General features: G+C 34.4%; 3 protein-coding genes across 8 annotated transcripts; 1 reads left to right on the top strand and 2 right to left on the bottom strand.

The window, feature by feature from the left end:
* Positions 1 to 730: 730 nt before the first annotated feature.
* Positions 731 to 8,406, bottom strand: LOC132271432 (serine/arginine-rich SC35-like splicing factor SCL30A). 2 transcript variants are annotated; one of them, XM_059772808.1, is made up of 6 exons: positions 8,284 to 8,406; positions 6,966 to 7,151; positions 3,637 to 3,714; positions 2,370 to 2,531; positions 1,524 to 1,673; positions 731 to 1,252 (listed from the first exon to the last, which is right to left on the bottom strand). In XM_059772808.1, exons 2-6 carry the CDS (start codon positions 7,127 to 7,129, stop codon positions 1,018 to 1,020), a joined length of 789 nt encoding a protein of 262 aa, XP_059628791.1. In that variant the 5' UTR covers positions 7,130 to 7,151; positions 8,284 to 8,406; the 3' UTR covers positions 731 to 1,017. The 2 variants fall into 2 exon arrangements, with proteins under 2 accessions (XP_059628791.1, XP_059628792.1); XM_059772809.1 differs by having other exon boundaries at positions 1,536 to 1,673.
* Positions 8,407 to 8,916: 510 nt separating this feature from the next.
* On the top strand, positions 8,917 to 19,958 carry LOC132271431 (transcription initiation factor TFIID subunit 7). 5 transcript variants are annotated; one of them, XM_059772804.1, is made up of 8 exons: positions 8,917 to 9,067; positions 10,262 to 10,330; positions 12,803 to 12,864; positions 14,340 to 14,453; positions 17,996 to 18,129; positions 18,219 to 18,338; positions 18,722 to 18,793; positions 19,492 to 19,958. In XM_059772804.1, exons 4-8 carry the CDS (start codon positions 14,342 to 14,344, stop codon positions 19,651 to 19,653), a joined length of 600 nt encoding a protein of 199 aa, XP_059628787.1. In that variant the 5' UTR covers positions 8,917 to 9,067; positions 10,262 to 10,330; positions 12,803 to 12,864; positions 14,340 to 14,341; the 3' UTR covers positions 19,654 to 19,958. The 5 variants fall into 5 exon arrangements, with proteins under 5 accessions (XP_059628787.1, XP_059628790.1, XP_059628789.1 ...); XM_059772803.1 differs by having other exon boundaries at positions 8,926 to 9,067; positions 10,265 to 10,330; XM_059772805.1 differs by having other exon boundaries at positions 8,932 to 9,067; positions 10,258 to 10,330.
* Positions 19,959 to 20,519: 561 nt separating this feature from the next.
* LOC132270102 (uncharacterized) lies at positions 20,520 to 27,405 on the bottom strand. Its single transcript, XM_059771307.1, has 3 exons — positions 27,321 to 27,405; positions 21,157 to 21,506; positions 20,520 to 21,056 (listed from the first exon to the last, which is right to left on the bottom strand). Exons 1-3 carry the CDS (start codon positions 27,403 to 27,405, stop codon positions 20,520 to 20,522), a joined length of 972 nt encoding a protein of 323 aa, XP_059627290.1.
* Between the last annotated feature and the right edge of the window lie 268 nt (positions 27,406 to 27,673).

Here is a 27,673-nt window from a genome sequence, read left to right as displayed (position 1 = left end):
CACTAAAGACGTGTGTGAGTATCAACTAAAAAAAATTAGCTCTTAAAAAAACAGCTAGACCCCTTTAGAAGGATTGTTTGGCTTAGGATATGTGTCGTATGACTTCATTCCTCACATCTATACCCCGATGCGAATAGCGGATGTGTTTTAGGACTGGCCGGTGCAGATCAGGCTGTTTTTCTGTCGCCTGCTACTGGAGAAAAAACAAGATTCCCTTCTCCTTCTACAATTGACAAAGGATATAAATGGAACATGAGGTTGTTTTCAATAGAAAAAGGCAAAAGACAATGAATGGAAAGAGGTGTGAAAGCGACAAATACAAAGTCCTATTAGTTGTAAAGTAACGTGCAAAGCTGACAGTTAGTTTCTGTGTCTCCAACAAAAGATTCCCTCTTTCTTTTTTTAGTTGAATAAAAAGATTCCCTGTTCCACCGGCATAGGATCCCAAAATATAGATACGAGGACCCATCACCCATTTAGAAGAACAGCCCATGTTATAGCACACAATAATTGTCATAAGAGTGTGCCTAAACCAATTATCGGCAAAGTAGGCCTTCCAAGGCCAAGTTTGATAATGGTGTCCTGCCTCTTAGAACACCACTCCACAATCCAACACCCGACACATGCAATTCCTCCATCCCTCACCCACTGGGCAATTACCGAAAAAAATCCCTAAAGTTGCCCCAACACTTGAAAAAGAGTCAAATGGCCCACGAAGCCGTTCACAGAATTTCAAATGCAATATTGTCTCACTTAATAATAATAATAAAATAAAGGAGGAATGTTATAAGCTTGTATACTGGGAATTCTGAATTATCCGATTGAGCTTAATAACTGCATAGTCCTTTTTCTACTTAGGTTTTTCAGCAATCAAACCAAGCGCATAATATGTTCCTAACAGCTACTACCATTTAAAGCATGTCTAGAGAAACATCCGACTTGAAACCATCCAAGTTTCCAACTACAAGTACAATGCATAAAGCTCACTGACTAGGAGACTTTCCTGCCTGGTTCCCTTCAGTAATCTACAGGATTCGGGGTTCGGCTCCGGCTTCGACTTGGGCTCCGGCTTAGGTCCCTAACTCGAGAACGCTCCGCAACTGGACTTCTGCTGCGGCTTCTTGATCCATTATATGGGGGAGAACGCTCCCTTAATGGACTACGAATGGGACTCCTCGAGCCATTATAAGCAGCAGGAGAACGGGAGAGTGACCTGTCTCGACTGTACCTCTTCTCTTGAGGTGAAACAGACCTGTCCCATGATAATAACACATCACATGAGTAGACAAATAAATCAAGCAGATAGATGCAGAAGAAAATTGTAACACAAACGACCTTCAGTTATCTGCAAGTAAAAAAGCAAATCATTGAACAAACATTTATACATGGACGAAAAGAGAAGTTCACAGAGAGAGAGAGCCAGCCAATTTGTATGACCTGAGTGGGAAGAAGAATGCATAGGCAGAAAGAATGTTGTATTGTTTGCGAAGAAAGCTTTAATGCAAATGAAAACTATATCATACCTAGAGTAGTACCTTTCCTTGGGCGGCGGAGAATAGTAATCACGACTGCGAGATCGTGCTGATCTAGAATAGCGAGGGGGTGGAGATCGAGAGTACCGAGGTGAGCGAGAATAACGAGGTGGAGACCGTCTTCGATCCGAAAATCGACCCCTGCACCAATAAGAAAGTATTAAGCTCCAAAGGAAGGAGTTCATAGATAAAGTAACATGAGTTGATATGGTTGGGAAATATATGATAGCAAATTGGAAATTTCATGGTATCAGAATATCAAAAGCCTACTAGATAATAGAAATTCAATTTGTTTCGATTAACTATTAAAGCCTACTGCTTTGAACCTCTGAAGTTTAAAAAATAAATATTCCAATGGTCAACCCACTTCTGCACTGTCCATTACTATGTCAAGTCTAAGTTTTTGCCAAAGATTAAAAAATAAAACTCATGATCAAATTGCTTCTGCATCATCCATTGCTATGTCATCTCTAAGTTTTTGCCAAAGATATTAGATTCAATTCAAATAGCATAATGTGTAACATCATGTTCTTATGAATTAAAAGTTAACTCCATGACATTATCAAGTAAAAATACTAGGTTTCGCATGGATTATTTATATCTAATAATCCAAAACAAAAGGAATGTTTATATTCATTTCATGCCAATAAAAAATCAGACCAAAAGAGAGACAAGGTTACAAAGAGAGACAGAGAGAATGATGTGCTTGTTTGAGTATGAATGTTTGCATAAGCTTGGGAGTGCTTGAATATGAAATAGTTGATATTCAAAAATCAGACCAAAAAAAAGACAAGGTTACAAAGAGAGATAGAAAGAATGATATGGAGAAAACTCTACCTCCGCTCCCTTGTCCTCATATCAGATGGCTTCTTCCTGTTCTCCTCCGCAAATACAACAGTCAGCTGTCGTCCTTGAAAAATTTGACCATCCATTTGATATTTAGCTTCAGCAGCATCAGTAGGATCTACATACTGGACAAAACCAAAGCCACGTGGCTCCCTGCAAAAAAGAGGGAAAATAAAGGGGAAGAAAAAAGTAAAGAGAACAGCAAGGTTTGCAACCAGAGGTGAAATACTGCCAAATTTATGGTTCTTTTGGGGCTGTTTGAGAAACTCCAAAACCCAGTCAGCGGAGGAGAATAAGACTGGATTTTAGTTTTTGATGTGTAAACTATCTAAAGTAACACCCTATGGAACAGCTTCCTTCTGCAAAACAGGTGTTTTTTCAGGGATTCAAAACCAACGTTGGAGTTGGTTCCCTCCTGAATAGGATGGTGCAATGCATGTAGACCCAGCCCAATTATTTAGGAAATTAGCAGCCTTACTATTGAAATATGCCCAAATCATCCCCAATAGTATGGAAGGCCATGTTAAGCACATAGATCAAGCACTTGGCAGCTGACCTTGCAAGTTTCAGTTTTAAGATGACTTGAAATTCTTCAAGACTTGAAATCTTCACAATGAAATCAAATCCAATTTCCTTCCAATCTTCACTACTCTTACATCATCTTGAACAGAACTCTTACTACTTCATTGATGTCAACAAAACTCTTACTAGTTGATTCTCTCATCAGAACTCTTACTACTTGATTGGTGTCTTCTGAACTTTTATTTCACTGTTAAAATCTCAAAAACTTTAATAAACCAACCCAAGCTGAGTCGATAAAAGAGAATATCATGAATAAGAGATTAATCAGTAACAGGATTTACCCAGGAAAAAAAAAGTAAATATAAAAATAAAAGGAAAAAGGAAAAAGGAAAAAGGAAAAAGGAAAAAAAAAAACAACAACAACAACAAACAGAGAGAGAGAGAGAGAGAGGGTAGCTCAATTCATGAAGTGCGTACATTTTTTATCCTATTGGTAAGTAATGAAACACATAAATTTGATCAAAAGAAAAGTTAAACGTTTAACCAACAAATATTTTTTGATAAGTAAAATGGCAATAGATAATGAACGTTTAACCAACAAATATAAGCATACTAATATAGAAATCACAGTGCACAAGCTGCGCAAATTCACCCAGTATAATAATCCAGGCACATTTAACCAAAAGATAGAAGTATAGTAGCACACTAATACCGAAACCACATTACTCAAGCTCACCCAGTATAATAATCTCTTGGAAGGTAAATGTCCTTGAGAGGACCGTAATGCCCAAATGGCCTCCGAAGGTCTTCTGGCCTGCACAATAGCATACATTCATAATATAACTAACATGCCAAGTAAAAAAAAAAAAAACACACACAAATCAAGGAAGTATTTTAATGAAAACAACCAAAATAAAGGAGTGCAAATTTACAAGTACAACTAAAATGTGGTCACGCAACATGTATATTGTACAATAAACAAAACATGCACTTAATAAGCTGAGCAATGATCTAAACAATGATGTCTATATTCAACACAAGGGATCCAGCAAATAACGAGGATCCAAATAAATCTTCTACCACGTATTGAAAGAGCACAAGCTTTTACATTGTCACCTTTTCCCTTGGTGTGTATGATGGCATTTCATCGCATCTCTTGGTACCACTCTACATGCTGTTTATTCTAAATAAGTTGCTCTAAAAACCCATCCCCCCCCCCCCCCCCCCCCCCCCAATATTGTTGGGTTGAGGATGCATTAAGCTAACTACACGAGTCAATTTCCATATGGAACACACGTATAATCATTTGACTGCTAGAATGCATATATTGCATCAAACAGAGCTAACCACCCAATTAAACGATTCTTTTGTTATGAAATTAAACAAAATGTCCTGCATATAATAACTTTGCGCAACAAGTTTGTGTAATAGTAATCACAATACAAAAAAACTGGGAGTTGTAATGTTAGTAACAGAAAGTGGTGAACTAAAGTAAAGGTCGAAACAAATAATTTTGAAGTCAATAACTATGCATCATATTTATGGAACGTCAGAGAGAAAAATAATGCAAGTCACTCCATAATGAGTCTTCTCCGAATCAGAACACTTCACATAACTCCAGGTAAAAGAAAAAAATAAAATAAAATAAAATAAAATAAAATAAAATAAAAAAAAGTAGACAAATCGAGATGGAGTAATAAAGTGCCATATCCAATGGCATTGCTGCTGCCTTATCCAGTTTAGCGCCATTGATCAAGGCCAATCATCTAATCAAGGATGCCATGAACAAACAAACCATATGTGGAAGGCCCAATCTACATCAACCTCATAGGCTACCATGAACCGGTCCTACTACAACACAATGAATAATATCCAGTCTCAAATTAAAAATTAAAAGAATAATTAAGCAATAATAGTTTTTATTTCTCAGCATGTCAGATGCTAATTAGTAACAAAGCTACCACATTGGGATTGCAATGTCAAACAACCAAAACCCTTAGATCATACCAAATTTTGTTAAAATAAAGTGGGGACATGGCTCAACATCCATTTATTTAATAATAATAGGAAAGAATGTTTTCTTTTTCATTCGAGGCAAAGATGTAATAGAAAATATGATAAAGGGAACTTTAAAGCTAGGATTTCATTCTCTCATCTTCATGCAAGCTAATTTATATTTAAAAATATAACATGTTTGATTTCATACAATAATCATCCTTAAACTCTTGCTTATTCTTATATTTGTTGAAATATATTATTTTATGAGAACCTCCACGTATATCCTTGCTGAAAGCCAGTTGATTTAGTAATTTTTTTAAAAGAAAATCTAGAATTGGGGATATGCTTGTATGTGTGTGCTTAAAGAGAATTAAATCCATGGGATTAAAGTTGGAATTCTTGGAAACATATAGATTTGCGGATAATGCAAACTTCTGAGTGTGGATATTGAAAAAGAGTCCTGCCTGGATTATAGTAGAGAAGGCTACACAGCCAAACACTTGTTGTGCAAGATGCACAACAATTAGGGGTGGCTATTCATGTTTCAGTGACGTGTCATGACACGGGTATCCTATTATATGGGTCAACACAAGCACAACACACATTATTCGTGTCAAGGAACTTTGACATGAAAACGACGCGATTATTGGTCAGATAACACAACACGACCCGCTTAACCTATTTAATAAATGGGTCAAGACCTGACATGACATGACAAGACATGTTTAATTAAAATTTCATACAATTAGTGTCATTTTTAAGATGAACATGACAAGTTTATTTAAATGGGTCACTTCTACCACGAACACGACACATGTACCGAACATATTTAGTTAAACGGGTCTAATTGGGTGGATGGTCAAACACAAACACGACACGTTTAACTATCGCGTCAATTCGGGTCAACATAATTACAACCCAACCCTGATTAACCCAAACCCAAACCCAAACTCACTTATCATTGTCGTATTCAAGTAATGTTAGCATGCCGCGTAAAGTATTGCCACCCCATCAACAAGCATATGCTTCTTAGAAGGGGTGACTCCCAAATTCACAATTCACATGCAAAGGAATGGTTGGTTTGAGTCGTTTGACGGACAAAAGAATAGTCGTAATGGGACAAAGCAACTTTTGAATAAAAATAGAAAGGTTTTGTAATGTTCAAATCTTAACTTTAGGAAAGAAGAAGAAGAAATCTCAACAGATAATGGTTAAAAAATCTATTTTTCGTAAAAACATGTATGAATATTGGATGAATGATTTGACTGCTAAGCTCAACTCCTAATAAGATTACTCGGACAAGAAGAGTGTAGGACTGCTAGGGAATGGTGGAGAAGTCAGCATGACATAAAAAAGACATGTATCGTACTAATAGTTTTAGTATAGTTTTCGGAAAATAATAATTTCATGCAATTCCATGATTTTTCTTTAGCTATGTGAAAGAAAAAAAAAAATTGATGATTAGTTTAGAATTTTGGTTAGGATTTGTTTGAAATACTGAACTAATGTCCCACTTTTATAGACAATTTATTTTGAGGTAACACAACTTGGAGTTGTTAGAAAATATATATTAAATTTGAGCACATGCTATTTTTAGTGAATTGTTCAATTCACCCCAACAATATTGTATTTTCCTGTTTGAAATAAATATTTTGGAAGGCCACACAAAATAAATAAAACATACATATTTATGAACCATTGGTTTGAATGCCCAAGAAGTCTCCTTCCAAGAAACGTTATTCTGTCACAAAATCCTAATAAGCTATATGATCAAATTTACTTGTGTTATATTGTTAACTATTGGATTGGAAAAATCTAGATAAACACAAAGACATAATGTGGTTGGTATATCTTGGCTGAAATTATTGTTAAGATAATATAGACTATCTGCTTTCTGTAAGTGTAAAGTTTAAAAAAGGAAAGTTTTCAATGATAATAATTAAGGAAAATTGGTATTTAAAATTTCCAAAAAATAATAATCTATCTTTATTAGTACTTATTGGAGAGTCAATTATAATTTCATAATAGTAATTGAAACCAAACAATGGGTAAGTTAATCAGACATACCTACAATCATGGCGAAGGTTGCGAACTAAAAGACTGGTTGGAAGATCTCTACTGCTACCGCCACCACGGCCACCACCACCACCATAGCGACCCCTTGGGCTAGGGCTCCTTCCTCGTCTGCCATAACCCCTCGGTGGTGACGGGCTGTAACTCCTTCCCCTCATTCAATCAGGAATACTTTGAACTCTGATCAATTTAGGAAAAATAATAAGAAGGTGCAGGAACAAACAAGAAAACAAATTCAACAAAAATAATAAAAGAATGCAACAAAATGTCAAGCTTTAAAAAGACATGTTCACTCTTTTCCACGAGTATAAAGTGTTAGTTATATCGCTAAGCCGTCCACTAAAAATTAGAACTTCACATATCAAAGCCATCACATAAACATCAAAGACAATGGTAAACATGATAAGTCTCCAATGTTCACTAAAAGTCTAAAAGAATAAGAAACATTATTTGCAATTTCATTAGATTGCAGCACGATAAAAATTCTATCATGAAAGAAAGCCGTTCACTGTTTTCACCATCTTAATAACCACCCACCACCGGCAGACTGAAACCTTACATTCTTTAATTCATCTATCTGTCATACAGCTAAATGAACTTTTTTGTTCATTTAATAGTACAATTACCTGGTTACCTAAAACACCAATATCATTCACTAGCAACTATTTGCACAACCACAATCATCACACGGGCAGGCAACTACTACTAGTACTTCCTTAAAGCATTATTACACCTTACGCAAAATAAGTGTTTTGCACTTGCACCCCAAAAAGGGGAAGGCTATGATCATCTACTGGATTGTAATTTTGCTGGTTTTTTTTTATTATTATTATTTTTTAAAACATTGTAAAAATCAAGATATTGATACTAATAGATAAAATAGCTAAATATCATTACTTTCGATAACAAACAGATAAAATAATGTAAACTACGCAACAATCCAGTACAGCGGATAAACCAAAACTCAAAACAGTACAAAATACATGATTTAAAAATAAAAAATAAATAAATAAAAAGAAGAAGCTACTTCATTCAATGAAAAACCAGAAAATAAAAAGTATCTGGGAGATCTAGCAATGACATGAACTCAAGTTAAAGAAAAACTACTGAAACTTTCACAGATGCGTAGATTTATCATGAAATATAAAAATAAAAGATTAAATTAAAAACTTAATCTTTTATTTTTTGAAAAATCGAGAAAGAGTAGAAAGAGGATTAAGACACGAGAAATGAACGTTAACACGGTGGTCCGATCTACGGCTTGGAGTGTAAGAGAGGTTTGACAAATTGGATACTAGAGAGAAAGACTGACCAGATTGCGGTGGTGGCCTATCAGTGGTAGCTGATCGCCGTCAAGCTGCTCGCACAACAACGCGGAAACGAAGAGGAATTGTTTTGCCCTAGATCTTATTCCTCCCAAACAAAACATGTACTAATAAATATATAAAATATTAATCGAGCGGTCCGGTTCGATTGGACCGGCAATTATTTGACGGGTCACTGAGGTAAGATATGTGACCATCTAGGTTTGGGCCTGAACTAACCATGTGACGTGTTATATACTTTTATAACAAGAACTATTACACTGTGGTTACAACAGTAAAAATTTGCCCTTTTTCTTTCGGTAGAAATGATATAAGGAAATAAAGGATAATAAAAATGATAAGTCATCATTTCTTATTCACAAATTTTCATCCTCCAAAATATGAATGGAAGATAGAATAAAAAATAAGTGAGCCTAATATAGAAATTTTAAATTATTACGTCACATATATAAAGAATGAGTTCAATGATAAAAACAACTTAAAAATTTACCTTTTTTTTTACCATCAAATTAAATTGTTAAAATTTTTCATTCTTTTCCATTCAACCCATAGCCATGGCCCAAGGTGACTAAGACGGTCGCCTTGGGCCTCAAATAGAGGATGTCAAAAAAAAAAAAATTTAAGTTAGGACAAGTCTTGGTCGCCTTGGGCCTCAAAATTTTGAGGCCCACAGGGGATGGTAAAAAAACAGAGTTAGGGCAAGTTTCAGACGACACGATCTGCTTCCACACCCCGCAGGACGCAGCCTCCGCTATCGCCTCAGGTGACAAGGTACGTTCATCCTCTCTCTCTCTCTCTCTTCTCTCTCCTTTTGCGTGAATCGATCTTTTATATATGTTTCTTTCTTTCTTTCGTTCATTCATCATTTGATTTGTTCTAACTTTGGTTCGTTTGATTCGGGCCTTTACCTTTGTTCCAATACTGAAAAGTAGCTTCCAAACTAGGGGTTTTTTGTGTGTGTGTCACTGTGTGTGATGGCTATCAAAAGCTGAATGAATATATTATGGTTCTCTTAGTATTTTAATAAACGTGTGCCTTTCTACATGTGTCTTTCATGGCGATCGAGTCCATTATCCATGGCAGGTACTTTTTCTTTTTTTCCTCTCCCTAATTCCACTCCAATCTCACAACAGCAGCAACCATACCCCTTTTACTCATAATTTTTTGCGTTTTCACATTCAATCCCACGAAAATTAAGGATCCCTTCTAGTGGGTTGAGATAATAATTAACTTTTTCGATCTCTAAATTATGCTCATACTTAAAAGTGCCAAATTAAGGGTTTTTTTTATTTTTATTTTATTTTTATATGGAGATACATACCACCATTATTGATGTTATTTGAAGTTGGCTCAGCTAGAATTTCGGTTAATAATACTGGCAAAGCACTTACCAACAGAATGTACAAACACATGGAAATCAAGAGCAGGCTTTAACAAAGCAAAAGTTAATGGTTTTTTCTATTAATTTGCACAGGTCTTCTGTAGCAATGATCAATCAATCACTGCTACTAAAGTTGATTCCTCATCCTGAAATCAAGAAAGGGCTAATTGGCTCCCAAAAAAAACACACACAAAGTGTAGTTAATATAAAGAGTGAAAGACAAAACTATATATAATAGTGGATGCCACATATAACCTAAAAGTCCCAGTACTTCTTCAGCACTACAAATTCAGCCTCCTATATATGTGTATATATATAAACAATGAATGTAAAAAAGAAGCTGCAGTTTTCTGTTCCTCATTTCCACTTTTGGACTGTATTTTGGATATTCTGTTTTGTCTTCTCTCCTCTCCTCCAGATTCCAGTGAAAACTCCAGCCAGGAGATCATTTTAACCAAACTGCTTGATTTTAGATTTTATTTATTTATTATATTTATTGTATGATTGGCAATGCTTAGTTATTATTGTTTCTGTTTGATTCTCCATCCGTTTTATGTTAATTGTGATCTTCTTTCATAAGCTAGCAGGACACTTTTCTTAGGATCTCGTGAGGTTATTTGCCTTGAACCTGAATCAAATCATTGCATATTGAGGTAATATATATTTTCTTTAAACAAAGCTATTATTATTATTTTTTTAAAGTCCAGTTTTATGTTGATTATGGTTCCTGTTATTTAGATTTCAAGAGATTTCATTATGTCTTCATTTGAATCTGGGCATGAAAAAAAAAAAAAAAAGAAGAAGAAGAAGAAGAGAGAAGAAGAATTGATTCAATCTCAAAAAGGAGATAGTCTTAAGTTTTTAGGAGCTATACACAAATAGAGAGTTTAGTTGAAGATTTGGTGAATGAAGAACATATGAATGCGAAAGCAAATGAAGAAAATCTCAATAAACATGAAGATTTAATGAATGAAGATCATAGGAAGTTAGTCAATGAACATGAAGATTTAATGAATGAATATTATAGTTATTTGTTAGTTTTCTTATGCACAATGCACATGCGCGCAATTAACTTAGCTATAAAATTTGAAAACATCGTGTGAAAATTCCGCACTCTTATAATTTTTTTTTGCAAGTGTGAAACTTAAGGGCCTCACATTTGAAAGTTTGCCTAGGGCCTCTCAAAATATTTGGAATCTTAGGGCCGGCCTTGATCCAACCAAACAAAAAGAGGGAAAACTTTAATCTCTTCCCAAGGGATGTCTCAGTCATCCTGTATTCTCTCTCTTCCTTTAATTTTTTTCCTTCTTACCGAACAGAGCATAAAAGACAAGAAAGTACTACTATACCATAACTGTTGATAAATCACTCATTGTCAATTCAATTTTTTTCTTTTCCATGCTAGTTTTGAAACCTGAGTGTGTTTGGATAGATAGATAAGAAAAGAAAATAAAGGATACTATTAGGTAAGAGAGAAAAGAAAAGATAGTAATAATTTATATTCATATTTGGATAGATAAGGGAGAAAATAAAAGAAATGATAGTTATTATTATTTGGATAAGATATAGGAGAGAAAAGAAAAGAAAAGAAAAGAAAAGAAAGGATGATGACCAAATTATTGTCCTACCCTTTCATAACCACTTCACACATTATCCATTTATGAAATCTCACAGTTATCTTCGTTTTTGCAACTCTCAATAACCAACTGTTGCTAAAGCTTAGTTCAATGCAATGGTAAAAACAAAAGAAAAAAAGAAAAAGGAAAAAATAAAAATAATGGGTGAAAACAAAATTAGATAGGACTCATCCAGGGGGAAAAAAAATAGATTGGACTATTTTTAATAAAATAATTAGTTTACTCACTCCTATTAAATGAGACTGATCCCTAATTAATTTATAATAGACTGATGTCAAAACATATATAAAACTTTAAGATTTCGGTGTAAGAGCAGGCTTAAGCAAGAACAAAACAGGGATGCTGGGTCTCTCCTCGACCTTTCCTTTCAAGTGCAAGAAGCAGTTTTGCCACTTGAAGAGAGGAAACTCGCTTCCACTTCAAGGCAGCTCCCTTTGTTCAATTAATATGAAAAGGAAGACACTATTAGACCAAGCTACTTGACCAGGACATAAATGGAATAACTTTTCTGTTTATTGATTTGTGGAGCCACTATCCTTTCTCTCTTTATCTTTTCAAAATGGGAGAGAAACCAAATGAGAGATAGGGAGGCTATCCCTCACAATCTATCATTTCTTTTCTCTCAACTTAACCCACCCAAAACACACTCACAATCTATCATTTCTTTTCTCTCAACTTAACCCACCCAAACACACTCACAATTTATCATTTCTTTTCTCTCCTTATTCCTCCAAATCAATCCATCCAAACACACCCAACTGTGGTATGAAAATCAAGACCCAAATCCATTGAGCTAGACTCGTCTATTCAATTTCATAATTCACTTGCCTCAAGTCCAGTGACAACTAGTAGAGGCCACCATTGTCAATTCTCGCCGCTCTTAAGATTTGCAATTAAAAAAACAAATGATAGAGAATTAGGACCCTCTTCTTTTTTACATAAAAAATTATTTCAGATTATTATAAAAGACAGTTCTTTATTTTTATCTTTTTTAATTAAGTTTTCAAAACTAATTTTCAAAGTCGGTAAACCAAGGAGATTTTTGTACCATTTTTTAAAATTATTTTCGTTATTTTTTTCTTAGACATTAATGGGAGAAGAACAAACTTAAAGGAAATGGAGAGAGTTTGTATTTTTTTTTTTTTATTGTTTCTTTTTGTTAAAAAAGCGGATTAAACGTGTTTGGTAACTTTAATATTTATTTTTCTAAATTTTATGTTCACCTAAAAGCCCAATTTCAAAATAAATAAATTTTTTTTCAGGTATTTTTTAAATTTGTTCTTCTTGCTAAAAAAAGTAGATTAAACGTGTTTGGTAACTCTAATTTTTAATTTTCTAAATTTTATATTCACCTAAAAGCCCAATTTCAAAATAAATAATTCTTTTTTTCAGACACAAAATAAATAAATAAATAATGTTATTTTACCTGTTTAAAGATGTCCTACTATTTTGTCCACTCGCTAAATCCATTCTCTCTCCCCTCAACAGAAGCTCAAAGAGACCAACACAAATCGGCGGCGATTAGATCAGCGGACGACTACAGTTGCAAGGTAGGTTTGTTTATTTCTCACTCTCATTGAAAACTTGTTTATATGCCAAATCGAAATCCTAATTATTTGGATTCACTCTTGATTGAAACCCTAGAAATTAGCACGAATCGAAACCCTACAAATTGGCAAAAAAAAAAAAAAATGAGACACCCATTTTGTATAGAGTTATCTATTCGTGGATTGAGGCTCGAATTGAATCAAAACCCAACCAATGAATCATTTATGAGATTACAAAGGTAAAAGAAAAGTGCCAAGGTATGTGAACGGATGAGTCCATGGGTTGGCTTCTCATGCTATGAGGACTTTAAAGATTGTTGGTTGGATAAATAGGCATACTTTATAATGCTTCTTAATCGTATCAAATAAAATACTTTTGTTTGTTTGTTTGTGAGGGAAAAAAGAATTTACTATGATAGTAACTATACATTGTTATAAAGCATGAATTTATACATATTTCTGATGTGTGTATTCAATAGCAAACGAGCAACATTAAACATGTTCTCATGGGGCAAAAAAAAAATGCCAATGCCTAATTGGAAGGATATTAGGCTTCATTTTTGGATAAATGAGTGGATTCAGAATGAAGGAATTTAAATTTAAACAAGAGATTATTCAGTTAGTATATTTCCTAAATTTTAGAACACAATTGGCCGTTGAACCATTACCCTACTTGAAAAGATGGGATTTTTGCAAACAACAGATTTAGAACTCAGGCATTGTGTCCTGAATATTGCATGTTTTGAATTCCCATGGGGGTTTGCAGAGACTAAAATGATTTAAGAAGCAAGAATTGAAGTGGGATGTGGACCATGCATCTTTCTGTATTTAGTGGGAGGGATGGGCAATGCATGGCAAGCAAGCATTGAAGTGGGTTGTGGACAATGCATCTTTCTGTATTTGGTGGGAGGGATGGGCAATGCATGGTTCAATCAGTGCGGACAATGGATTTCCAGTGAAGTGGGTTGTGGACCATGCATCTTTTTGTACTTGGTGGGAGGGACGGGCAATGCATGGCTCAATCGGTTTCGACAATGGATTTCTAGTGAAGTGGGTTAAGGAACCGCACACATTCTGATATCTTAAGTTCGTATCAGCTCCCCATCTGCCTCACCTGACCAAACAAAACATTCTATTTAACCTATAACACAGAATAAATTCGGAAATCAGTATACATGCATAGAGTCATGTTATGGAGTCATCATTTATATCATGCTTCATTATTAATTATCTCTCTCTTTACTTGTGTAAATCATTGGCTTTTCAATTCTTAATTCTGGCATATTTATTTTCAACAAATCTATTGATCTAATGTTTGCATTACTTGGTACTTGGATTGAGTGAGTTCGGATTGAGGATCTAAAATACATATACATAGAATGCTTTAGAATCTGGATAATGTTTCTCTACAATTATTGTTTACTTATTTTCTGGTTTGTTGATTAATTCTGATATACAACTGGCCTTAAATTCTGTAGTCATGGAGGAACAGTTCATACTGAGAGTTCCACCTTCAGTTGCCGAGCGGATAGAACACCTTTTGAATGAGAATACTTCTTCTGAGGATAAGTCATTGGATTTGTCTTTCTCCGGTGAGAATATATGTTAAGAAATTTGAACTTCTTTAATATTAACATCAACAGATCTCACTTTTTAGTGTATTTGACATCCATATAAGATACAACTTACCGTGCTTTTTAGTGTATTTGACATCCATTCTGCCAAACATTGTTTTTATTATATATATCTCATTGTCTGTGAATATCACACATGTTGAGTCGTTGTGTGCAACTTAAGCAACCTGGTTTTTATTTATTTAGTTTTTATTTTTTTATGATCCTTTTATTTGGGAAAGGGTTTAAATCTTGAAATATCTATTGGTTTCAAAAGGCCATGTATTTTGCTGATCTCTATAAAGAAAAAAAATATTTAATTTTGTTTCCTCTTTCCCTCTATAAAAATTTCTAGTTTTTTTTGGATTTTATGTTTTCCTCTTGTTTTATCTAGTATTATAGCTTCTCATCAGAACACGCTGTTAGTTATACAAATTAATGAGATGAGAAGACAAGAAAAAAGGAATAGTATTGCTCTGAATTATGTGGCATTGGCTGAGGAGTTATTTTATACACTCTCCATATGAGAAGCTGAGCTACAGGAAGAAGCGTACAAAATTCAACACTGTGCTAGATCACTATAGGCCCAAGCAGGGACGGATCTAGGGATTAGTGTGAGGGGGGGCAAAACTGAATTTTTCTTGTAATTTCAAGAGGGAGGGGGGGCCGGGGGGAGGAGGGGTAATTGATATAAGAAAAAATTAGTGGTATATAATGGTATCTAAAAAAAAAATTCAGTTGGGGCAATTGCCCCCACTGACTATATATTGCCTTCCATCCCCAGGCCCAAGGGCAACTGGTGGTGCAGTTCATAACAAATTGTTAAAGAATTCAACACTGTGCTTGATCACTACAGCTCTGGAATCAAGAAATTGATGAAACACTATGGAAGCCCAACAACATGAGGAATGAGGATTATAAGCTCTGTAGATAACTTCATGGGCATGGTGCATGATGTTAATGCAATTTAGAGCATGCAAAGATCATGTGACTCTAATTGATGAAGAATTCAACTTCTAAGCTAGCGTTGAGCGACAGGTAGCACCATGCTTTTGAATAGATTCAGATTGAGAGAACTGAGAGCCTGATATATTATGAATAGTAATGCTATTAAGGGAGCGCTCTCTTGGGTAGATTGATGAGTTCTCCCTTTACAGTCGTTAGATTGGGTAAGTTTACAGATGCGTGCTAGGAGGAAAACGGATGTTACAGGAGTAAATGACGTTTCCTTGCTCTTAAAAAAAGGAAGGAAAAAAAAAAAAGAAAAAAAGAAAAAGAAACATAGACCCCAATAACACAATTTTTCTCTCCTCTTCGTCTTTTGGTCTCGCTTCTCCAAATCTCTCTGCAAGGATATGAAAAGAGAGTATGCACGACTCATCTTCGGAATATTGCACATTTTTTTTGTTCATGAATCATGATGGCAGGTTCCTCGCATGTGTTTTGCATGTTGTGTAAGGGCGGATTATATGGCATCAGATTTGAACTTGTGGAGGTCTGTGGATATTGATATCCTGTGATTGTTTTACTATGGTTGGTCTACTTTGGGTTTATCTGTTTTCTTTGAGGAATTGGTTTTATTTTATTTTATTTTATTTTATTTGTATTGGCCTGGGGTATACCCTTGTAAGATGTACATGTTGTTATGATTTCTATTCAAGTGCTTATTTACCAAAAGATATATATATATTATTCATTATTCATTCTATTCTTTTCTTTTTTTGGGTTTAATACAGTGACCTGGAGCTGATTGGAGCACATTTTGTAGGGTTTATAGTTTCACAGCGACCAAAAAGAAAAAAATAGTATCAGAAAAGTAAGAGGATTAAATGTTTGGACAAAAATAAAAATGTAAAAGGTTATTGAAAGAAAGGGATTACGAGGAACAATTGTGATTTTTTCTTTTTTCACACAGCAAGAAGAATTGTGATTAGAGAGAATGTTTAGTTTTGGGATTTACCAAAAACAACAATACACAGAAATTTCATGATCTTGGATTTTAGAAGAAGTTAAAGATATAGTGGTTCAGATATTTTGAGTTCTTCATTGATGATGTTATGGAGAGAGATTAATTTGGAGAGAGATGGGTTTCTTGGGAAAAGAGAGATAGAGAGAGAGAGTGAGAGACGGTTTTTTTGTTTTTTTTTTTCCTTTCAAGCGCAATGCTCACAGAATAGGAAATTAACATCCCCTTTTCATGGCTGTTTCCAATTTTCACTAATTTCTAAACTTTCCTAATCCAACGGTTGTGAAAGGAGAGCTCGTCAGTTTATCCAAGAGAGCGCCCCCTTAATAGTATTACTCTATTACGAAACATATTGAACAGTCCACAAGAGCAATCTCTGCATTGAAAGAACAAATTTAATCATTATATAAAGGTTATATTTTGCTTGCTGGCTCATAAGAGATTGAATTCTATTAAATTGTGAGAAGGGTTGGCAATCTTGTAATTAGACCGGGAAGCTAGGAAGGACGGATACGAGATACGGATATGACACGAAACGGGTACGGTAATGCGATAAATCTAAAAAAAAAGAGGATACGTAAAAATAAAATTTATTAATTTTTTATTGTTGTATCGTGCCATACCCGTATCCTCTTTTTTTTTAGATTTATCGCATTACCGTACCCGTTTCGTGTCATATCCGTATCTCGTATCTGTCCTTAAAAATATTAATTTTTGGTCAATTTTTAAAAAATATTATGAATCTATATGAAATCATTAATATAACTTAGAAGTTCGTTTCACAACGCATAAAACAAGCATCCTTAGTGACCTAGTTATCACTTAAAACTTTTCTTAACAATTATACTATGTTATTATTAACTATGAAAAACAAAAAATACTATGTTATTATTGTTGGAAAACTTGCATTTTAATGTGCAAACTTGTTAAAAATGTGTTATGAAGTGTTTGAGAAGTGTCTGATATGTGGTCGAAATACCTAAGAAGTATCAGATACGTGTTAAAAATTAAAAAAAATATATTTTAAATTTATGGATATATTTAAGAAGTATCGGACACGTATCCGCGAGTATCGGTATCCGACACATATCCGCGCTTCCTAGCCAGGAAGTAATAATTGGAAAATGCTTAAAATAACAATCTGCTGCATCACTTTTTCTTTGCTCAACGGCGAAAAAGATTTAAGGACTAGGAATAATGGGGAGATACTTTTATTGCTACACTAAGGTAGCCTGGAAGCGAATATGTTAAAGAATAGTAATTGCTAGAGTGGCAATATTGAGAAGGAAAATGCTTTATGATTGACAAATTGAGTAAATAAAGGTACACTTTTGAAAGGAGTGAGATGATACTGTGTTTTTACTTTGAATTTAAATGTGGAAATGATGAACACTTGGGTTTGTAAAGGATTGCGGTATGTTGTTTTTTAGTTTGTATTACTCTGTGAATAACAAAACGTGAGATAAAGTCAGAACATACTGATTTAATAGTTTCCCAACTTCCCTCTCTGTCTGTCTTGGTGCACTTATGAATTTAGAATTCTTATGCATTTCAGAGGATGGGAGGAATGGCACATTTGGCATAGGCAACGATCATTTTTCCGCGTCCCTCTTGGATCTCCCTTGCATTGTGGAATCATACAAAACTTATGATGATAATGTGCTGATCAAAACTGCAGACATTGGTCAAGTAGATTATGTCTTGACATTGTTTCTTTACTGTTAATCCATTGTTGCTATTTTTTAATGCAATGACACAAATTCATGGGGTTGTGACAGATGATTATGGTGAGAGAAGAGGGAGATACTGCTCCAGATGTGGTGGAATACAGGCATGGCCTCGCTCCTCCAATGAGGGATGCTCGAAGGCGAAGGTTTCGTAGGGAGCCTGATCTAAATGTATTAGTGTCCTCTTGATTTCCTCTCTATTTTATTAGTGTGTATTCCTTTTGTGAAAAGAAATAAATCTTTTGAGATGCTAAGAGGAATTTCATCTGTAACAATCTCTTACCTGATGTCATTTCACGACAAAGAAATTTGTGTTCTAATAGCGGTAAAAATTAAATAAGCTGCATTTGTAGCCAATAGTCATCACCTCACTTTTAGCGGGAAGTGACCTTGTTACCCATACTAGAGTTATCTAACTTTGTAATTACCGATTTGGATTAGAATGTAGCCGCACTATAGCTTGTTTTCCTCCTCCATCCATAATTTCTTTTTTTGTTCTTTTTAATTTCCTTATCTGGATTTTTTACTGATTGTGATTTTGTTACATTTCACAGCCTGAGCTCGTACGACGTGTTGAGAAGGATTTGCTGAACATCATGGCTGGTGGAACAGCTGAGAATGTTGATATCCTTTTTGCTGTATATTTTACTTAATTTTGTCAAGCAACACATACATACCTCTTCCTTTTAATTTTTTTCCTGAAAAGTACACACCTGCATGTCTAAACTGGGATTTGAACCCGGATCCTACTCCTGATGGGGGGTTGGTTGAAGATACTACTCAAACTAACTACTAACAGGCAAAAGAGTATATAAGCTATCTCGACCAGTGTTTCAGATTTAAACTGTGAAAGATTAATTTATTTTTCAATAGAGCATGCAATAATTCAATACTTTAGTTTTCTCAAGTGCTTTGGGTTATTAATTTGACTGTATTGTCTCGATTTATAACAATCACAAGTGTCAATTTTGATTAAAAAATAGAAACCTATGACTTTTTTAGACACTTTTTGTTTGGGTGAATGGTAAGCTTCGGGCTTATTTGGCTCAGTTTTTTAAAAACAGTTCTCAACAATAGAAAACTGTTTTGAGAAAACTATGAAAGACAATTCTGTGAGAATAGGAATTTCCTAATTGAGTTTTCAGACGGACAATCAATCAAGTTTCTGATTTCCAGTTCTCTGACTATTAGGAAACTGAACCAAACAGGCTCTTCATTTTCTTGGTCTGACATACTTTGTTCCAGGAAATTTTAAAAGTAGGCTAATAATCACGGGAGCTCTGTTTTTCAAGTTTTTGTTATTCCTTGACTGAGTTGTTCACATGTTGAAATGGCTGAGCAGGAGGAAGTTGGTGATGGGAATGCTCGTAATGCAAGTAAGAAACCTGCACCTACTCCTGCAGCAAAGCCTGATGTTCAGGATACTGGAACAAATGCCGGGGAGCCTGATGGAAGTGATTCAGATGATTCAGATGATTCAATATAAATAAAAAATTTTGATGTAGAAATATGTATATGTTGAACATAAGCTGTTATTTGTGATTTTCGCATTCGCCATTTAGATCTGGATGTAGTTTGCTATTATACAATATCTATTTCATTGCCGTCAGCTGAAAACCCGCCATTTCGATCTGGTTGTAGCATACTTTGCCATATTATTACTGTGTTGTGTAGCATTTTTCCATTTCTGTGTTGTTGGAAACCTCAAGTGATGTGATTTTTCGTCTTTAACAGCAAAGCTTGTATGACAATGATCAGTTAAGAATGACGGAAACTTATCCTTATCTTGAATCTGGTTTTGATATATGTTCTCAAGGTGGTGAGAACGTGATTTTTTTTCCCAAATAATTGCAGATAATCTTCCTTAAAACAAATGCCAATATTGTGGTAGTAAGCCTTAATTTTTGGAAGAAAAAAAAAAAAAAAAAAATCCATCTATACTATTTTTATTTTTTAATTTTTTTTTTGATAAGTAAATCTATACTATTATTTTAATAAATTAAAACTACAAAGACCGGGTTGATTCGGTTCTAAACCATGGTTTGTTTTGATAATATTGAGGGAACAATCTGTTTACTCTTTAAAAATATATATATAAACCCACTCCCAATCACATGGATGCCAAAAACAAAATAAAATACAACAATGATAAACCTTTCAACCACTAACAAAATAAAATACACTAGTTGTAAAAGCAATGATACATCATTCTAAAAAGAGCAAAGGATACATCATTCGAATTTGAAACTATTGAATAAAGAATTCCATCCCCCAAGTGTCACCATCCTCTACTACTTATAAGAGCAATGATACATCCTTCTGCAACTGATATGTTCATCCTTACCTTCATAATCAATCACGAGTACCTAAATTTGAAAGGTCCAATTTTTGTTGATATAGTTTTAACGACTGAGGAGCTTCGTCTTCGTAACAAGTCACAAACTTCTTGAGAAACAAACTCTGTGTGCAATTCAACATTGTCTCAGCATTAATGGGTTCCTTAACCAAACCTTTCGACAACAAAACTTGAAGTACCGAACACCTTGGAATTATCCTCTTACCCAAGCTGAATGACATTAATCTTGGACGACGGGCAATTAGGGAAGACTTCCAACCCATTGTGTTGACATAAAAATTCAGCACCGCCATTATCTTCTCCTCGGATACCATCATACACATCGGACGTTTTGAAAAAGCCAACAATGTTTCTTCCTCAGACCAACCCCACTTCTCATAAACCTCCATCTTCCGTTTCCATGTTGATTTGCTCATTGAGGTCAATGCCGTAATCGCTGTAACAAACTTGGCGTTTGAAGGGTTGAAACCCAATTTCTTAACATCCTCCACTACCTCATTAAATATATCAAGGTTTAGGTTGAGTGACCTAGACTGAGAAGTAAGCAAGCAGACAATTTTCGAAATCTGTCACGCCGTGTTGCCTCAAAAGTTCAATGTTACACAAAGTATTAGCACTGCTATAGCACTGTACAATACTAGGAAATCGTTTAAAGACGGTGATAAACTTATCATGTAAATCAAATAAATTAACGAACAAAGTGAAAGATGGAATGATATGGTTCGCCAAGCTTCGTGTCAATATAAGTGGGTAATTGGACACCATCTTCGCGAGCTCAGTGCTGGATATTCCGGTGGAGTAAAAGAAGTCGAATTTCGACAAAAGCTCTTTCTTGGGATCCCATAAGAGAAGTTGTGGGCGTTTTCTGATGACAGATGAGACCTGGGTTTTGCTGAATCCATGGTTGATGAAGAAGTTGAGAACTGAATCCGGTTTGTCTAGGGTTTTAAGATTGACCTTTTTGGAAGCTGAAATTGCGGTTTCTGGAGACAACCCACATGAATTGATGAGGTAATTGACTGTAAACGAGTGTGGATTTGTGGAAGTTGAGATGGATTTGAGTGATGAAGACAGTGGAGAATTGGTTTGTAGGGCATAAAATTTGTGGATTGTTGAATGTAAAACAGAAGAGCAATTCAAACGAACAACTATTTTACTGCATAAATAAATCATTGGAGAAGAAATGTGATTGTCAAATGTTAAAGAAGAACTCACCAGATCGTTACTTAATCATTCATGGGTCCTGTCGAACAGAATGACAGGTTTGTGAATGATGACTTCAGTTTCTATTTTAACCTAATAACAATTTGTAAAATGATTTTGGCTGGGCTTGACGTCTTTATGGACCAAACTGGACTCGTAGTTTAGGCCCACTGTCATTCATTTGGAATTGGGTGTACTTTATTCAGATGATCTAAGCTTCTGATAAGCCCAAGGCCTCGTTGTTGTTACAACTTTCAAACTTTATCTTGGGAACATGCATCCATATAGTCAAACAAGGATTAGATGGGCTTATTGTGGCTAGGAATAAACTTTTGAGAAGGACTAATTATGGGGCAATCTTAAAGTTTTTGAAAATCGACCCTGTAACATTAGGGTTTGTTGATAAGTGTTTAATTAATTTTTTTATTAAATAAATGTTCTTATCCTAATTTTCATGTTTTATAGGGGCTAATTTAGAAAAAAAAAAAAAAAAGGCAAAAATGTGAGAAATTATGGTTGCAAAAGGATAAAAGTTTATTTATTTCTAAAGAAGTATATTAAAAACCTTGCACGAGAAATGATCCAGTGTTCAATTGTTTTGTTTTTATACACGCCTGAGGAAGATTTTATGTATTTTTTATTTTTGATTTTCCTCCTATATTTTAATTTTCAAATTCTTTTCTTTTTTCTTCATAATTCATCCCTTCTAAATTCTATAAATATGGTGCAGAGGAGGTGGAGGATTACAAAATAGAGAGAGTTAGAGATTTTATATTGCATTGCATTCTTTTTCCTTGTAATTCTTTCTTTTATTCAATGAAAAACATCTTTATTTCTTATTTTATTTTATTGTTAATATATTAGCTTAAACACCTCTTCTCAAGGGAAAGATGAAGCCACCATGGCTGACATGTAATTGAATTTCTTTCATATCATGTTTTAATTTTCATCTTTAGAACATGTCTTTCTTCTTCTATTCTGTGTGATTGTGTTCTTAGATTGATAAAATAATTAGAGGGAGGATTCTTCGTGTTTGTCAATTAATGGTAATTTAGAGAATGCTTACTTCTGATTACGAAAAGTATACCACATTAAATAATAAAAATGTTCTCTTGTACATAAATAAGTGTTGTTTAACTCTATATTTTCCTTCATCGTTTCACGTTGTAATTGGATTGATGAAGTGAATTGCTTATAAGAGGAAAACTGACAAGACCAAAAAAAAAAAAAAAAATTGTTTAGTACATATCTGCTCCCATATGCCTCATTCGGATTGGATGTTTGCCTGATAAACACACATGCTTTGTTCATCAGGACTTAGCACTGAACCAAGCCTCGTCTTGTTGACTCATCTTGTTGACCATACCATGGTCTGTTGGGACATGGCGCTGAACTATGCCAACGTCTAGGCCATGGTACTGAGCCACGTCCACACTGTGTAAATGCGCACCATGAGTTTAGGAGAACGTGATGCCAAACAATCCTACGATTAAACACGTCTTACTCTGATTCCTTGCCCAAGGGCAAGTTAGCACACATAAGGGCCCATAGGTGTACGGCGTGCTAAGCCATGCACACGACTGGGGATGCTCGCACGTGTGCTTTGAGAGTGTCACGTGCGTGCGCTGGTCCACCCTTAAATGTCTAGATGCTACCATCTCGTGCTACCAACTTGGGGTAGTGCAACCTATGCGCCTGAGCAAGTTGGCAAAACACCCTATGCCTATTTCATGCAAGGCATGTCATAACCTAGCTGAATAACATAGTTGCTGAGGAGTGTCTTCAACTACCACACTCACTAGCTTAGTTAGAGTAGATATTAGAACTCTGACAGGAACATATATCACCTATATCCGATAAGGTATAATGGCCATATTAGATTCTCTGGGCTTCCAAACTGAATTCCGTTCTCACCAACAGTCTTCTAAAGTCTTAGAATATCTTCCCATTAAATTCTCGAGTCCAAACTCCAACCTTCATTTTTCAACATAATTACAAAAATGCCACTGAGCAGCCTCAGTGCGCGCTGAACACCCTTTGTGCATGCTGACAGCCCACCTGAGCACCCTCATGATTGTCAAGGATCTCACTAACCTCTATTTAGCAAAACCCTATGTTTCCAGTAAGAGCCAAAGTGATCTCAAGACATGGCATGACCCTTGATGTCTATGTCTTCCCTTGGATATATGTTAAGGGGCTAACACTTATCTTATACTATTTTTATTAAGTATTTGTAGGTTATTCTTTATTTTTGCACGAAGTATAGAAGAACCAACAACATAAAAATCCACAAATTTGGGTGTGTGTATAAATATATTTATTACACTAAGGAAGTTTTTGGCCATCTTTTCTTAATTTTGATTTTCTAATTGTTTTTTGGAATTATTTGTTAATCTCCATTGATGTTTTCGTAATCCTTCTTCATACTACAAGTACTAAACAAATATAATTATGAAAAACATAGCTTGCTTTGCTTATAATAAATTAATTCAACCACTAAACATGTTTATGTTTTGTTTCATTTAAGTATTGCTGTCACATCTTTTATGATCCTTTCTATATATACACACATGACTTTGTTCCGCATTAGATTTGGATGGGGTTGAAGTGTGCATAAATAAGTGGGTATGCAGCACTACCTACCAATTTAAGTTTTTGAAAAAATAGACAAGCGCTCACCCGTTACACTGTGTGTGTTTGTAGTATGGTGTATACTTATAATATATCAAACAACCACTCATTTGTGTAATTTTTATTGTTTCAAGATCTTATCCAACTGCCCCTATGCTACAACAATAATTAATGTCTCAATGTTGCATGCAAGAGTGTTTATATATATATATATATATATATATATATATATAACATGCATACAAGTTGTACACTTGTACTTACATTACACATACATATGAATTGTGAGTCAATGAAAGTACTATACCGTTAATTGCTTATACAAGAAAAAACACAACTTGTGATTTGTGTTAAGTATATATTACCACTATTTAGCTTTGCTTAGTTGGGACCAGGATCACTTCCAGTCCAACAGTAGCCCATTTCCTCCTTTTTTTGTTAATGAACAGTAGTTACTAAGGTGGGTAAAAATGTTTATTTATTTTATACACAATTGCCATATATATATATATATATATATATGTGTATACACTATTCACAAATACTATTTCTTCTTCCCTCCCTTATTTTCAGCAACCCAAATCCCGCCACTTTCTTCTCTCCCAAAATATTGATTTTGATTTCTTTCCAAAATCCCGCGCCATTTCAACAACTCAGATTTTGATTTCTTTCCAAAATATTATTTGTTGTGAGTCTTTTGTTAATTTTTACAAAAAATATCAATCAACCCAAATCCCGCCAGTTGCTTAGACTTGCCCAAAGGTTTCAGAGAGAGAAAATTAAAGAGAGAAAGAAATCGTTTTTTACTTATTTTTTTCTTCTTCTTCTTTCAAATCTCAATAATTCTCTTTAATTTGTTCCCAAAACGAATCACAAATAAATCACACATCTATTTCTTAATTCCTTTGTTTCCATAAATTTCTCAGATCTATTTCTCCATTCATTTGTTTCCATAAATTTTTACTTCTTTTTATTTGTATACTAAGTCATTTTATTCCAAATTAACATAGCAATATTGGAACAGAGCAACATCTGGACTGGCATGGTTTTTTTTGTTTAATTATTTGTGTACTGCATAACATCCCAAACAGTTTGTAATTTAAGTCAATATAAATTGTACGCAACATCCTAACATAATCCTAATAGATTATTTGTACATAACATCCCAATAGTTTATAATTTAAGTCAGTATAAGTTGTACGTAACATTCCAGCATAATCCTACTTAGCATCCCAAGCAATACGTACATAACATCCCAACAGTTTGTAATTTAAGTTAGTATAAGTTGTACGTAACATCCCAACATAATCTTACGTAACATCCCAAGCAATACGTATTTTGTATCCCAAATAGTACTAACTATATTTCATGCTTATGTTATACGTAAAATCCCAACAAAATTCTACTAAAAAGAATGCGAACCAGTGATATTTGTGCTCTTTAATCAGATAAGAAAAAACAGACCAAAAATCGAGATTTACATGAACAAAGCTTAGATCTATGGATGATACTTTAGAGTTTCTGCATAATACTACAGTGAAATTACATGGGTTTTAGGAGTGTGCTTGGGTTTTGAAGTGAAGCTTTGAAGTTCAAAAGTTACTGTAAGTCCTTGGAGAGTCCATTAATGGAAGCTGATAAAGCTTTTAAAGAGAAAAAAAAAGAAGACGACATATTTTGGAAGAAAACATGCGTATTTTGGATACAATATTTAAACGTGTTTATATATATGGAATGCAATATTTAAAGCTTTTATATATGAAATACAAGGGTGGTGAGTTACTCAAGATTTTTAATTGATGTAGCCAATTCTCCTCCACTTATACCAAAATGGTGGAAATGGCCTACTATTTCATTAAAGGTAATTTTCACCCAGCTTGGTTGACCTTTTCCATTTACCATTTATAGTCAAAACATAATTATTATATATAGTCTCATCAACATCAAGTGTTGACTCTTGTTTGGTATTTCCATCTAAATTTCAGATACACCTACTACTTGTCATTGAAATGGATGATGGAACTTGCTTTGCACGGTTGTGGGGTTTCTTGCAGCCATGAGGAACTTGCATATAGATATGTGAAACATTGAATGATTTTTGAACTTCTGAAAAACTCACCCTTTCATGATTTTTACTTATAGTACCATTGCAGTGCTACTATTTTAGGGTTACTAATGGATCAGTGATCCGGCAGTATCAAACTCGTACTTTTCAGAGGAAGGTCTGGGTTTGAACTTCAGTGGAGATGGTTTGTGTAAGTTAATTGCTTTACCTTCCAAAAAAAAAGATTATTTTAGGATTAAATATATAAGACTTCTTTCAAAGTGAGTGATCCTGTGTTACTCTAATGAGGGTTGCAACTTGGACTGAGTGTATTATCTCGATTTATAACAATCACAACTCACAAGTATGTCAATTTTGATTGAAAATAGAAACCTATGACTTTTTTAGACACTTTCTGTTTGGGTGAAACTTCGGGCTTATTTGATTCAGTTTTATGAAAACAGTTCTCAACGATAGAAAACTGTTTTGAGATAAGTATGAAAGACAATACTGTAAGAATAGGCATTCCTTAATTGAGTTTTCAAGGGGACAATTAATCAAGTTTTAGATTTCCACTTCTCCTATTGGGAAACTGAACCAAATAGGCTCTTCATTTTCTTGGTGTGACATACTTTGTTCTATGAAATTTTAAAAGTAGGCTAATAATCACGGGAGCTCTGTTTTTCAAGTTTTTGTTATTCCCTTACCGAGTTGTTCACATGTCGAAATGGCTGAGTTGTTCGCCATTTAGATCTGGTTGTAGTTCACTATTATACAATATCTATTTCATTGCAGTCAGCTGGATTTTTACAGGATTGTGTACTACATTAGCATACTTTGCCTTGGTATTTTTTTTATTTTATTTTTTTCTGAAAATTAATAAATATGGATCCATATTATTTGGGATAATATTACTTACCTCCCTTCAGGTTAAGCCTAATAACACATAATATCCTTAACGTTTCAAAAATTACAATAACCTTCGTCAAGGTTAGCTCCGACATAACAACTTGCCCCTTTTAATAATAGTCAACTCCGGTCAATGGCCTTTTCTGCTAATGTCATCCCTTCTTAAGTATTAAACACCATATATAGCCTTTAAAAAATTGTAAATACATTTACACCCCAATTTTTAAATTGAAATTTACTACTAGAAAAGAAATTGCACTCCAAAACCTCATAACCTCATGCTTTGTGAACGTGGTTAACTCTTCTATGTGTGTGTACATAATATACTGCTCACTCTATATATATACTAGTCATACTAACCGT

This window comes from Cornus florida, unplaced genomic scaffold, assembly GCF_030987335.1.
Source record: "Cornus florida cultivar Cherokee Brave unplaced genomic scaffold, ASM3098733v1 CherokeeBrave_3.0.0_Hap2_Chr08, whole genome shotgun sequence".
Lineage (NCBI taxonomy): Eukaryota > Viridiplantae > Streptophyta > Magnoliopsida > Cornales > Cornaceae > Cornus > Cornus florida.
Note: the sequence above shows the minus strand (reverse complement) of the source record. Positions and strands in the feature narration are given on the sequence as shown.